This window comes from Carcharodon carcharias, chromosome 4, assembly GCF_017639515.1.
Source record: "Carcharodon carcharias isolate sCarCar2 chromosome 4, sCarCar2.pri, whole genome shotgun sequence".
NCBI classification, from domain to species: Eukaryota; Metazoa; Chordata; class Chondrichthyes; order Lamniformes; family Lamnidae; genus Carcharodon; species Carcharodon carcharias.
This window is the reverse complement of record NC_054470.1, coordinates 144,410,000-144,423,828: the sequence shown is the minus strand read 5'-3', so window position 1 is coordinate 144,423,828 and position 13,829 is coordinate 144,410,000. Positions and strand designations below refer to the sequence as shown.

The following is a 13,829-nucleotide window of genomic DNA, read 5'->3' as shown; positions in this document are numbered from 1 at the left end:
TAGGGTAACAAGAGAGCAAAACAAAATTAAGCATTTTTCAAAGTTATGTATTTTAATTGGCAAATTGACAATGGGAAATAAATTAGTGATAGTGAATAAATAGTGAATTTGCAACTATCATAACTAAGCAATATGTATACTCACCAACTAAGCAAATAAAGGAACTAATGGAACATGTTCCAAACTTGAAATATTTGTCACCAGAAATACAGCATTTTAGTCACAGTAATTAGGGTAAATCCCATTTTTTCTACAAAGGTAGGCTCTTCTTAAAAAGGTAAAACAAAACTTTCAATACTTGATATATGTCAAATTCATTTGTTTTTGATCGTCAGCTTTAATTACAACAGTAGTAATGACCTTCAGGCAATCTAACAAACTAATGTAAAGGTTGTAGAAATTCAGTTGCTAACATTTAGCTACTGCTGCTCACAACTCATGTCATCATGCTTGCACTTGTTTCAATGGTGTTAATAGAATTTTCTTGTATATTAAATGTGCTACTGACTCATAAATAACACCTTTTCTCACAGGCTAACGAGGAGTTATTAATCCTTGTAAATTTCAAGCAGTAAGTTAGTTTACGGTATTGAGAAACAGCCCATTCATTACATTATGCTGTAAGAAAGGACAAAATCATTTAAAACTCATGAGCATTGAGGTCAACAAAAACATTTGGTACTGCACTAAAAAATACATCTAAAAGAACAATAATAAATCAAACACACGGCAGCATTATAACAACCACTGTCAAATGTTTACTAGCATTAAGTTATTGCACATGCTTACACCAGAACTTTTTATACAACATATCATTAAGTTTTCTCTTAAAATTTATAGCCAAAATTTTCCGTTTGGCGGGCGGGCAGAGCAGGTGCTGACCCAGGCGGGCGCGGGCGTGGACCTGATCGCAACGCGCTACCATTTTGCGTGGGTGGGCTAATTAAGGCCCGCCCAGCGCAATTCTGACAGCTGTGGAGAGCAGGAGTGTGAATTTTGCAACAGGCATGTACAGGCTGCTGGGTCCAAGGGCAACCTGGCCGTCTGATTAAAAGGAGGCCTGGCAGCCTCCTGTAGGCTGTTTGCTATGGCCAGCTGCAGCTCCTACCGCAGGGGGTCTGCTCAGCAGGTCAGTGTTGAGGGAAGGGGAGAGGAGGAGGGTAGACTGCAGGGTCTGCCCCTCGTTTTTCTGATGATTGCCTTGCTGCCCCTCATGGAGGTGACAGCACAGCGGGAGGTGCTGGTTCCCCAGGATGGGTGGAGGAGGCCCTCCTCGAAGCGTGCCTGGGAGCAGGTGCGGAAGGTGGTGAGCTCCTGCGACGTGGTGCGGCACAGCTGGATCCAGTGCCGTAAGCGCTTCAACAATTTTTGCGCTCTGGAAGAGTGAGTACCATGTTGGTGTTGGGCATTTAACCCAGCAAGTAGCCTTAGTCTTTGAGGGCGCCCCCACCCACCCCAACCACTCCCCCCCACTCCCCAAGTCTCACTCACCCACACCCCCCTCCCCAAGGTCCCTCGCACATGACTAGTCTGGGGGCAACCTGCAGGAGATGCAGCTAGGCGCATACTCAGAACTCCAACCCATGTCCTAATCACGGTGATGAGATTGTGAAGGGGAGCCCCAAGGTGTCGTGGCCAAAAGCCATCTGCTGCCCTCGGCGCCGCAGCTAGTTGTGCCTCCTTGCCATGGGAGCTAAGACCATGTGTTTCTGAAAGTGATGGATGCACAATATGTCCAAGGTGGCCATGGGCAGGGGCGGGGTTGGTGGTGAGGTTGGGGGCAGTCGTACTATATTTTTGTGACTGATCAGCAGCAGTTTGGAGAGGCGGCACTGGAGGCCTGAGGTGGGCCACTGTGGTTGGAGTGAGGCGTACATGTGCAGAGTACATGTGCGATTAGCCCCAATGAGTGGTCTTCTCTGGTTTTCAGGTGAAAACTGCGCACAATGCCTCTGAGCGTTTGCACACTAGAGGCGGCCAGGCCCAGTTGGTGATATTGAGCCGTTTTGAGCAGGAGGCCCTAGAGCTTGAAAGGCGCATGCGCCCAGGTCCACAGGTGTCGGTGAGGCTGGGGTGGAGCGGCCAGGTATTTGAGGTCCACTATGACATCTGCTCTGTCTTACCACCATCCAAAGCACTGATGATTGTTGGAATCGTTATTGTAGCAACATTGCTCATTCACAGAATGAATAGAGTCCGATGTGTGGGTCATAGACAAAGGTCTGTCAGACCTTCAAAGATGCATGTGTCCAGCACCATCCAAAGTCTCCTTATCCCATTTCTGACCACTATCCTCATGGCTTTGTATGTCATGGCATCGCAACTGCACATCCAAATACTTATTACATGTTAGGACCGTTTCTGCGTCTACCACCCTGTCAGGCAGTGCGTCCTACAATACTGTGTGCAAAAGTTCCTCATCAGCTCACCCGTCAACCTCATGCCCCTTACCTTAAATAAATGCCAACAGATTATTCATCCCTCTGCCAAGGGGAAAAGTTAGTTTCTGTCGACCCTATCTGTGCCCCTCATAATGTTATGAAGCTCAATAATGTCACCCCTCAATCTCCTGTGCTCCTCGGCAAATATCCCCAGTCTATGCCATGTGTCCTCATAACTCCAACTCCCCGCCCAGCATGCATCCTGGTCAGTGACCTCTGCACTCTCTCCACTCCAATCACATCCTTCCCGTGAAGCACAGGTCACAACTGCAAGCAGAACAAAAGCTGCGGCCTCGGCAGCATTTTCTGCACTTACAACATGACTTCCCTGTTCCTACGTTCTATTCCTCGGCTAATAAAGGCAAGTATGGCATTTACCTTCTTAAATGCCTTTTGTAACTGTCCCGCTACCTTAACGGGCCTGTCGACATGCCCAGCAAGGTCCCTTGATCCTCCTTACTTTTCACGATCCTACCATTCCTCGTGTAATCCCGTACCTTGTTTGTCCTGCCCAAGTGCATCACCTCACACTTATCTACATAACAGTCCATTTGGCATTTCTTAGGCCATCTGACCAGCCCGTCTCTATCTGCCTATAATGTTTGGGCCTCCTCCTGACTAGGTTCTGGAAGGTTGAGTGCACTATGAGCCTGGGGGAAAGGAATGAAGTGTGTCACTATGTGGAAGCTAACTGATCCACTGTCCTTATCGTTATTTTCAGCATCATCAGAGGCTGGCGAACAGGCTCCATTACACCTCTCACACCTGAGGGCCCTGAGCTGTCACATACATCACACCATTTCTGCCAGACAGGCACCAGCATGGAGATAGCACATCGGTGGGAACTGCAAGATTGGCTAGTGTACCGGGGCACAGTGAAGAGGGCACTTCACAATTGCTGGAGGAGATGGCAGAAACAGAGTGCCCATGGCGCCAGCAGCCGGAGGACTGCAGGGGACCAGGTACCTGCTGAGTCAGGGCGTGATAATGTGCCTCTGGAGTTGGCCGCGATGCAGCAGGGTGTGTGGAAGCATCTAGGAGTGTTGCATGAAACCATGCATCACCTGGTGTCCGTGGTGGAGGAGTCCACATGGAGCATGAGTGATGCCAGAAGCCTCATGTCAGAGCGTCATGCTTCCTCCATGGAGAGTGGCGACTCTTCCTGAGAGGGGCTTCCAGGATAACAAGCAGCTTCTCCCGGGGAAACGCTCAGACCTGCAAGCACTCACAACACCAATGGCCACAGCTGGTCATTGGCAATGTGGGAGATGATCTGCGCACCAAGTTTCCCTGCTCTGTGCCCATCCATTGGTGAGCAGGGAGGTCTGAAGCAACCTCACGTCGGCGCAGCAGCTGCCTGTCATCTCTGCGGGCTCCTCCCCGGGTGCTCTGGATGAGGGCAGCAGCTGCTCTGCCCCTCTGCCAGTGATCGTTGCATTGAGGCTGCAACGACTGGGGAGATGCCAGCTGGCCGCTCCCTCCCAGGTGGAGCCAGCACAAGCTCCACGGACCGGAGGATGTCTGCCAAGGTCAGCAAGGCCACCAGGACAGTAGAGTCAGCAGGCTGCCTCAGAAGCCACTCTGAGCGATGGGGCAGCACCAAGACGTAGCACCCATAAGGCACCTTACTTAGGCACACATAAGGCTTCTCACTGGTGCCTTTGTGTTGGCCCTAGGTTAGGGAATTATTATTTCTTGCTGTTGTAAAAACGTTTTGCTCTCATTTTGTTGGACCATATCATGGATGAAATTAAATCCACATGTGTTACCATGGCTGAGGGTGGCTCCTTTGTGCTGCATTTATATGTTTTACAGACATGTCATGAGTGTTTGAGTGGACATTGAGGTTTATGTCCAAAGCCCTTAGTTGTAGCTGATGAAGTGGCAAATGTAGCACTTAAATGCCACTTATGGAAATGCCAGGCAAAGCTGGTCTTCCTGATCCATTTGCGTGGAGCTAGCTGAAGGTTCGCTGGATTAAAGTCTCCTGTATGTCCCTGCCTCCTTGGTGTAATGTCGGGTCAGCGTTCAGCCCTCATCATTGCCCTATGCTTCCTCATCCTCCGATTCAGTGCCGGATTCAACGTGTGCAGCCGCATCCACTGCGTCGATGTCTTCATCATCCACTCCGTCCCCCCCTTCCAGCGCCAGATTGTGCAGAGCGCAGCATGCTACCACTATCACCAAGACACGATCTGGGTGGTACTGGAGTGCACCCCCTGAGCGGTCCAGGCACTGGTAGTGCATCTTGAGAAGACCGATGGCTCTCTCCACCACAGCCCTTGTATAATAGGCATAGCTCGAATTGTAGCGCTGCTCAGGTTCTGTTCTTGGATGACGGAGAGGCGTCATGAGCCACCTTCTGAGGGGTTAGCCTTTGTCACCCAGCAGCCATCCATCAAGCCGGGCTGGAGCGCTGAAGAGCCCCGGCACCTGGGAGTGTCTAAGGATGTAGACGTCGAGGGAGCTGCCTGGGTACCTTGCACAGACTTGTAGAATCAGTGTCCCGTGATCACACACTATCTGCACGTTCATGGAGTGGAAGCCCTTCCTGTTGACAAAGGCACCGGGCTCACCTGCTGGTGCCTTGATGGCCACGTGTGCAGTCTATTGCACCCTGGACGTGGGGGAAGCCAGCAATGTCCGCGAATCCCCTGGCTCACTGTGCCTGACTTGTCTGGTCGCAATGGAAGTGGATGAAAGTCAATGCCCGCCTGAACAGAGCGTCTATGACCTGCTTGATACAAGTGTGGACAGCTGATTGGGAGACACCACAAAGGTCACCCACCGAGCCCTGGAAGGAGCTAGAGGCATAGAAGTTCAGGGCAACCATGACCTTCAGAGCCGCTGGCATGGGGTGTCCGCCCACACAGTTAAGAGAGATCTCAGGGCCAATCATCTGACAGATGTAGTTGACTGTCTCCATTGACAGTCGGAGCCTCCATTGGCACTGCACCTCAGTCATACTGAGGTAGCTGCTTTTCCGCCTGTATACCCTGGCAGCAGGATAGTGGCGTCTTCTGCAGCCCCTACCACCTTGGACTACCTCTTGGCCCTGTGGCCCCAAAGGTGGCTCCCCTGGAGGCAGATTGTCCACTTCTGGCCTCCTCCTTATTCTCGCCCTCCCTTCCCCCTCAGAGGAGCTGCCTCCAGTGGACATGTCAGAACCCATATCCAGGATAAAAGGAGGCCTCCGGAAATCTGCAGGCCCAATAAAGATTCCTGACTGAAGAGTGCTGAGCTGAAGGTTCAAAGGGCAGAGAAATCTGTTGGAATTCATTCTGAATTGCTACAGATCACACAGGCAAGTTTAAAAAACTTTCTGCAATAAATACTCACAGACCAGATTGACTACCCCACTGAGCCCTTTTATCCCGCCCGTGGATGAGTTTTATTAAAAAGTCGCTTACCCGCCTGCTTGTTGCGCACGTGCGCAGACACGAAGATCGCAGGGCGCCTGAAAATTGGCTTAAGGGCCTTAACTTTAATTAATGGCAGATGTGCATCGCACTTCATCGCGTGCGCGCCCAGCGAAATATCACGATGGCGCGCGGTGACGTTAGGGCGCTCACCCGACGTCAGCCCGCGTCATTTTATATGCTGATGTGCAGGGCCCTCCCTCCCGCACGTCACCCAGAAAATTCTGCCCTTCGTAAAAGTTGATTTTTAATAAAATTTCTGGATTTGCTCTAACATTCTATGAGTCATCCTATTCACTCACATATTGGCATATATATGTTAGAGCACTTTACCTAGCTGCTCATGGGGACATCATAACCATCACCATAATGATTTTCCTCATCTCTTTCTCGAGGGATAACACTAAAAGCGTAGTAAAGTGAGTCTGAAGAAGTTGTGGGGCAGAACTCAAGCAATTATAATGCTTTTTTAATAAGACTGTACCACCCATCAAGACAAAAGAATATATAATGTATGCTCAATAATAATGTAAATGTTGTTATGAAATAGAAACAGTTTAAGTAAGTTATATATGTACTTGTGGGTATTAGGAATGAGTTTTAGCTTTAAAGTTTAAGTTTGATTTGTACTTCTGTATTTGTGCATTAAAAGGTCAAGTTGTGTTTTAGCTTCACTTTAAAAGATGAAACGTAGGATTTTGAGGGAGACCACAGGTCTTAAGCTGTTTGTATACCTGCATTTCTAATGAAAGTTTTACAACTCCTGAAGAGAAGTTAAATCAAACACAAGAGTAAAAAAAACTGTGTTGTTGTCTAGCAACAGGGGTCCAGAGAGGGAGATACACCTACACACAGATAGAGAGAAAAAGCAGCAGCTTGAGCTCAGTTGGAAGAAAGTGCCAGGACATGAAAAGGGACAGATAGCAGGTTCAAACTAAATAATAAAGTCTCCAAAATCAAAGGGAGTCGAACAGGAGAAAGTTCCATGACCACCTCCTAGTCAAAGGAAAAACAGGAACCTGGAAAAGGTCCTGTTAAATGAAGTCAAGAATGGGGAGCAGAGGAAGGCTCCAAGCTTAAAGGAAGATAAGCTGCAGGAAGCAGATTTAAAGTGAGAGGCCAGAACATCCAAACAGACAGCCGAAGGTCTGTAACTCATTGCCAAGGGCATGTGAAGCAGTGATGGACTGTTGATGGCTGAGTCAGTAAGAGAGAGCGCATGGAAGAAAGCTTGAATGCATGTAGTAGCCAAGGGAAAAGGAAAATCAGAAGGAGAGTAGTTTGAAACTCTGGAGGCGGACCCTTGCAGAATGCATCTGAGAGAAAGCATCAGTTTGGGAGAAAATTCCAAAGTGAGTTCAGACAGAGTGGAGATTGGAAACTCTCATGTGAAAGATGGAGTTCAGTGAGATTGGTTGGCTCATGGTGTGACAAGCGTCTGGAGGAGCTGCTGAGAGATTCATAGCATCTGTTTGGAGTGGCATCTGTCACTTAGTTTCAGAGTGTGGTGTGCCTGACCACATGCCATGACCACATGGTTTACATGGGCTGTGTGCTTACTATGAACATTAGAATATAAGATAGTTTTTATAACTTGTGTTACCCTTACAAATCTGCATATATCTGTAAATGTATAGTTGTGGGTAAAGGAGTATTGTAATATAGTTCATCTTTCTTGTTAAATGTTTTATTCTTTTGTTAAAAGTGCATTAACTGACTTCTGCTACTTTGTTCAGTAGCTGCTCTCCACGTATCTAAACAAAAAAATAAAATGTTAGGATCTATCAAGCTGGGTTCCACCCTGGGATCAGGCTTATCCAGTGGTAACATCAGCTGGGATCACAACAATGTATAAATAAATATGTCATGTTTTGAAATTGGACTTCAGGTTAACAAAAATTGGTCACATAGCAATGGAACCAATTTAATTATTGAAAATATCGTAGAAATGTTTCCATTTAATTACTGCAGGCATTTGTTAAATAAATGAAGCCCAATACAAACCATTATTTTCTTTTTCAACTGTGCAATGCAGCTCACAAATTCAGCTAAATCCTTGCACATTGCAAAATAAATTGAAAAGTCAATACAGGAATCATTTTCTAGCTATTAAAAGGATACAAGACAAAGGCAAGGACCAGCAGGCACCAAACTAAGCTAATATTCATCTCATTGTGGGGGTTTGTCAGGCTGTAGTAGACTTCTGTAATGATATAAACAATTGTGGCTGAAGCAGCAAAATCCACCAACCATTGGTACTCAGGGAAATAATGGAGAACTGTGGAAGAAAATAAATGTTTCAACGACCAAGTATTTTTAAATTATTTCACAGAAATAGGAGAAAATAAGCATCAGCGGTTTACACCTCATCCAGCTTTTTTTTTTAAACATAACCAACTGGTTCTACATTAAATTCAAGTTGCTGTGGATAAATGCATACTGTACTGTAACCAAATATAACATGGATCTAGGCTCATCACATGCTTCATTTGTGAAGCAGGAGACAGTGAAAGGGAAGAGAAGAAAAATTGTAGTTTACTTTCTAATGCCTATTCCAAATTTTAAGCAAAACAAGCCTGTTATCACAGAAATATTTATTTGGTGAGACAGTATTGCACTTTATAAATGACTTGGCACACAATTGAAAATACTCTGCCAATACCCAAATAAATATTTAAGATGATCTTTCTCCTTCTAACACAAGTGCAACTCTGGAACATTTAGAAACATTTTTGATGCCAAGGTTTAGTGTACATCATCAATATAGTCGTTTACAGAAGCTTTGTCAAAATTGAGTTTACTTTGCTGAATGCTTTGATCATTATTCTAAGTTCACTGTATTCACAGCGCTAACAAATATTTGGTTTCTCCTCTTTCCTATCTCTCGGATTTCTGCTCCCATCAACACTCCTATTTCAAGTTCATTTTAATCTCAAGGTAGCTCTTGTTTCATTAAAAGCTTTTAATTATCATTATTTCTGCTTCATTCCACACCCAAGGGTCCTTTTCAGCTAACATTTAATTTAATCTAATCTCGATTTTTAAACCAACTCTAAACAATTTATAAAAAAATTACTTCTCCTAGCTTTTTCATGTTTCTGCAGGGAAAGGGCAGTGGCATTACATCCACCTCTCCCACCATCCTTAAAAAATATCTAGTGACAATTCAAAATTTTATCCGGCAAACATTATTAAAATTAATTGTCCCACCCACATAAAATGGTGGTGCGCAGCCGATCACGGGCGGCGATCGGTTGCACGCCCGCCCACGCCTGCTCCCATCCAACCCCACCCCCGACGGGGAGAAAATTCTCCCCATAGTGAAACAATGTGAATTTGCATTCAAAGGTGAAATTATGTATAATGGAGAAAAGATTGTTTGTAAGGGAGGTACTCTAAGATTCAACAAGTTTGAAAAGCCTGCAGCCTGTATGTATGAAACTGCTCCAGGGACTGAAGTTACGAGAACTCACTTTGAATCCAACTGTTCAGGGTACTAATAATAATAAAAACAAAAAAACTGCGGATGCTGGAAATCCAAAACAAAAACAGAATTACCTGGAAAAACTCAGCAGGTCTGGCAGCATCGGCGGAGAAGAAAAGAGTTGACGTTTCAAGTCCTCATGACCCTTCGACAGAACTTGAGTTCGAGTCCAGGAAAGAGCTGAAATATAAGCTGGTTTAAGGTGTGTGTGTGGGGGGCGGAGAGATAGAGAGACAGAGAGGTGGAGGGGGTTGGTGTGGTTGTAGCGACAAACAAGCAGTGATAGAAGCAGATCATCAAAAGATGTCAACAACAATAGTACAATAGAACACATAGGTGTTAAAGTTAAAGTTGGTGATATTATCTAAACGAATGTGCTAATTAAGAATGGATGGTAGGGCACTCAAGGTATAGCTCTAGTGGGTTTTTTTTTATATAATGGAAATAGGTGGGAAAAGGAAAATCTTTATAATTTATTGGGAAAAAAAAAGAAGGGGGAAACAGAAAGGGGGTGGGGATGGGGGAGGGGACTCACGACCTAAAGTTGTTGAATTCAATATTCAGTCCGGAAGGCTGTAAAGTGCCTAGTCGGAAGATGAGGTGTTGTTCCTCCAGTTTGCGTTGGGCTTCACTGGAACAATGCAGCAAGCCAAGGACAGACATGTGGGCAAGAGAGCAGGGTGGAGTGTTAAAATGGCAAGCGACAGGGAGGTTTGGGTCATTCTTGCGGACAGACCGCAGGTGTTCTGCAAAGCGGTCGCCCAGTTTACGTTTGGTCTCTCCAATGTAGAGGAGACCACATTGGGAGCAACGAATGCAGTAGACTAAGTTGGGGGAAATGCAAGTGAAATGCTGCTTCACTTGAAAGGAGTGTTTGGGTCCTTGGACGGTGAGGAGAGAGGAAGTGAAGGGGCAGGTGTTGCATCTTTTGCGTGGGCAAGGGGTTGTGCCATAGGAGGGGGTTGAGGAGTAGGGGGTGATGGAGGAGTGGACCAGGGTGTCCCGGAGGGAGCGATCCCTACGGAATGCCGATAAGGGGGGTGAAGGGAAGATGTGTTTGGTAGTGGCATCATGCTGGAGTTGGCGGAAATGGCGGAGGATGATCCTTTGAATGCGGAGGCTGGTGGGGTGATAAGTGAGGACAAGGGGGACCCTATCATGTTTCTGGGAGGGAGGAGAAGGAGTGAGGGCGGATGCGCGGGAGATGGGCCGGACACGGTTGAGGGCCCTGTCAACGACCGTGGGTGGAAAACCTCGGTTAAGGAAGAAGGAGGACATGTCAGAGGAACTGTTTTTGAATGTAGCATCATCGGAACAGATGCGACGGAGGCGAAGGAACTGAGAGAATGGGATGGAGTCCTTACAGGAAGTGGGGTGTGAGGAGCTGTAGTCGAGATAGCTGTGGGTGTCGGTGGGTTTGTAATGGATATTGGTGGACAGTCTATCACCAGAGATTGAGACAGAGAGGTCAAGGAAGGGAAGGGAAGTGTCAGAGATGGACCACGTGAAAATGATGGAGGGGTGGAGATTGGAAGCAAAATTAATAAATTTTTCCAAGTCCTGACGAGAACATGAAGCAGCACCAAAGTAATCATCGATGTACCGGAGAAAGAGTTGTGGAAGGGGGCCGGAGTAGGACTGCAACAAGGAATGTTCCACATACCCCATAAAGAGACAGGCATAGCTGGGGCCCATGCGGGTACCCATAGCCACACCTTTTATTTGGAGGAAGTGAGAGGAGTTGAAGGAGAAATTGTTCAGCGTGAGAACAAGTTCAGCCAGACGGAGGAGAGTAGTGGTGGATGGGGATTGTTCGGGCCTCTGTTCGAGGAAGAAGCTAAGGGCCCTCAGACCATCCTGGTGGGGGATGGAGGTGTAGAGGGATTGGACGTCCATGGTGAAGAGGAAGTGGTAGGGGCCAGGGAACTGGAAATTGTTGATGTGACGTAAGGTGTCAGAGGAATCACGGATGTAGGTGGGAAGGGACTGGACAAGGGGAGAGAGAAGGGAGTCAAGATAACGAGAAATGAGTTCTGTGGGGCAGGAGCAAGCTGAGACGATCGGTCTACCGGGGCAGTTCTGTTTGTGGATTTTGGGTAGGAGATAGAAGCGGGCCGTCCGAGGTTGGGCAACTATCAGGTTGGAAGCTGTGGGAGGGAGATCCCCAGAGGAGATGAGGTCAGTGACAGTCCTGGAAACAGTGGCTTGATGTTCAGTGGTGGGGTCATGGTCCAGGGAGAGGTAGGAGGAAGTGTCTGCGAGTTGACGCTCAGCCTCCGCGTGGTGGCTGAGCGTCAACTCGCAGACACTTCCTCCTACCTCTCCCTGGACCATGACCCCACCACTGAACATCAAGCCACTGTTTCCAGGACTGTCACTGACCTCATCTCCTCTGGGGATCTCCCTCCCACAGCTTCCAACCTGATAGTTGCCCAACCTCGGACGGCCCGCTTCTATCTCCTACCCAAAATCCACAAACAGAACTGCCCCGGTAGACCGATCGTCTCAGCTTGCTCCTGCCCCACAGAACTCATTTCTCGTTATCTTGACTCCCTTCTCTCTCCCCTTGTCCAGTCCCTTCCCACCTACATCCGTGATTCCTCTGACACCTTACGTCACATCAACAATTTCCAGTTCCCTGGCCCCTACCGCTTCCTCTTCACCATGGACGTCCAATCCCTCTACACCTCCATCCCCCACCAGGATGGTCTGAGGGCCCTTAGCTTCTTCCTCGAACAGAGGCCCGAACAATCCCCATCCACCACTACTCTCCTCCGTCTGGCTGAACTTGTTCTCACGCTGAACAATTTCTCCTTCAACTCCTCTCACTTCCTCCAAATAAAAGGTGTGGCTATGGGTACCCGCATGGGCCCCAGCTATGCCTGTCTCTTTATGGGGTATGTGGAACATTCCTTGTTGCAGTCCTACTCCGGCCCCCTTCCACAACTCTTTCTCCGGTACATCGATGATTACTTTGGTGCTGCTTCATGCTCTCGTCAGGACTTGGAAAAATTTATTAATTTTGCTTCCAATCTCCACCCCTCCATCATTTTCACGTGGTCCATCTCTGACACTTCCCTTCCCTTCCTTGACCTCTCTGTCTCAATCTCTGGTGATAGACTGTCCACCAATATCCATTACAAACCCACCGACACCCACAGCTATCTCGACTACAGCTCCTCACACCCCACTTCCTGTAAGGACTCCATCCCATTCTCTCAGTTCCTTCGCCTCCGTCGCATCTGTTCCGATGATGCTACATTCAAAAACAGTTCCTCTGACATGTCCTCCTTCTTCCTTAACCGAGGTTTTCCACCCACGGTCGTTGACAGGGCCCTCAACCGTGTCCGGCCCATCTCCCGCGCATCCGCCCTCACTCCTTCTCCTCCCTCCCAGAAACATGATAGGGTCCCCCTTGTCCTCACTTATCACCCCACCAGCCTCCGCATTCAAAGGATCATCCTCCGCCATTTCCGCCAACTCCAGCATGATGCCACTACCAAACACATCTTCCCTTCACCCCCCTTATCGGCATTCCGTAGGGATCGCTCCCTCCGGGACACCCTGGTCCACTCCTCCATCACCCCCTACTCCTCAACCCCCTCCTATGGCACAACCCCTTGCCCACGCAAAAGATGCAACACCTGCCCCTTCACTTCCTCTCTCCTCACCGTCCAAGGACCCAAACACTCCTTTCAAGTGAAGCAGCATTTCACTTGCATTTCCCCCAACTTAGTCTACTGCATTCGTTGCTCCCAATGTGGTCTCCTCTACATTGGAGAGACCAAACGTAAACTGGGCGACCGCTTTGCAGAACACCTGCGGTCTGTCCGCAAGAATGACCCAAACCTCCCTGTCGCTTGCCATTTTAACACTCCACCCTGCTCTCTTGCCCACATGTCTGTCCTTGGCTTGCTGCATTGTTCCAGTGAAGCCCAACGCAAACTGGAGGAACAACACCTCATCTTCCGACTAGGGACTTTACAGCCTTCCGGACTGAATATTGAATTCAACAACTTTAGGTCGTGAGTCCCCTCCCCCATCCCCACCCCCTTTCTGTTTCCCCCTTCTTTTTTTTTTTCCCAATAAATTATAAAGATTTTCCTTTTCCCACCTATTTCCATTATATAAAAAAAAACCCACTAGAGCTATACCTTGAGTGCCCTACCATCCATTCTTAATTAGCACATTCGTTTAGATAATATCACCAACTTTAACTTTAACACCTATGTGTTTTTTTGTTCTACTGTTGTTGACATCTTTTGATGATCTGCTTCTATCACTGCTTGTTTGTCGCTACAACCACACCAACCCCCTCCACTTCTCTCTCTCTCTCTCTCTCCACCCCCCACACACACACCTTAAACCAGCTTATATTTCAACTCTTTCTTGGACTCGAGCTCAAGTTCTGTCGAAGGGTCATGAGGACTCGAAACGTCAACTCTTTTCTTCTCCGCCGATGCTGCCAGACCTGCTGAGTTTTTC

At 47.7% G+C, this 13,829-nt stretch overlaps 1 protein-coding gene across 11 annotated transcripts in view; it reads right to left on the bottom strand.

The window, feature by feature from the left end:
- Window positions 1-13,829, bottom strand: part of tmem161b (transmembrane protein 161B) — a 116,226-nt gene that overhangs the window by 40,968 nt on the left and 61,429 nt on the right. For 7 of the 11 annotated variants that reach the window (XM_041185896.1, XM_041185897.1, XM_041185900.1 and 4 more), the window contains one exon: window positions 7,982-8,138. In XM_041185896.1, coding sequence (XP_041041830.1) covers window positions 7,982-8,138 — 157 coding nt within the window. The remainder of the gene's footprint in view (window positions 1-7,981; window positions 8,139-13,829) is intronic. The other 4 variants (XM_041185898.1, XM_041185904.1, XM_041185907.1 and 1 more) reach the window with 1 other exon arrangement.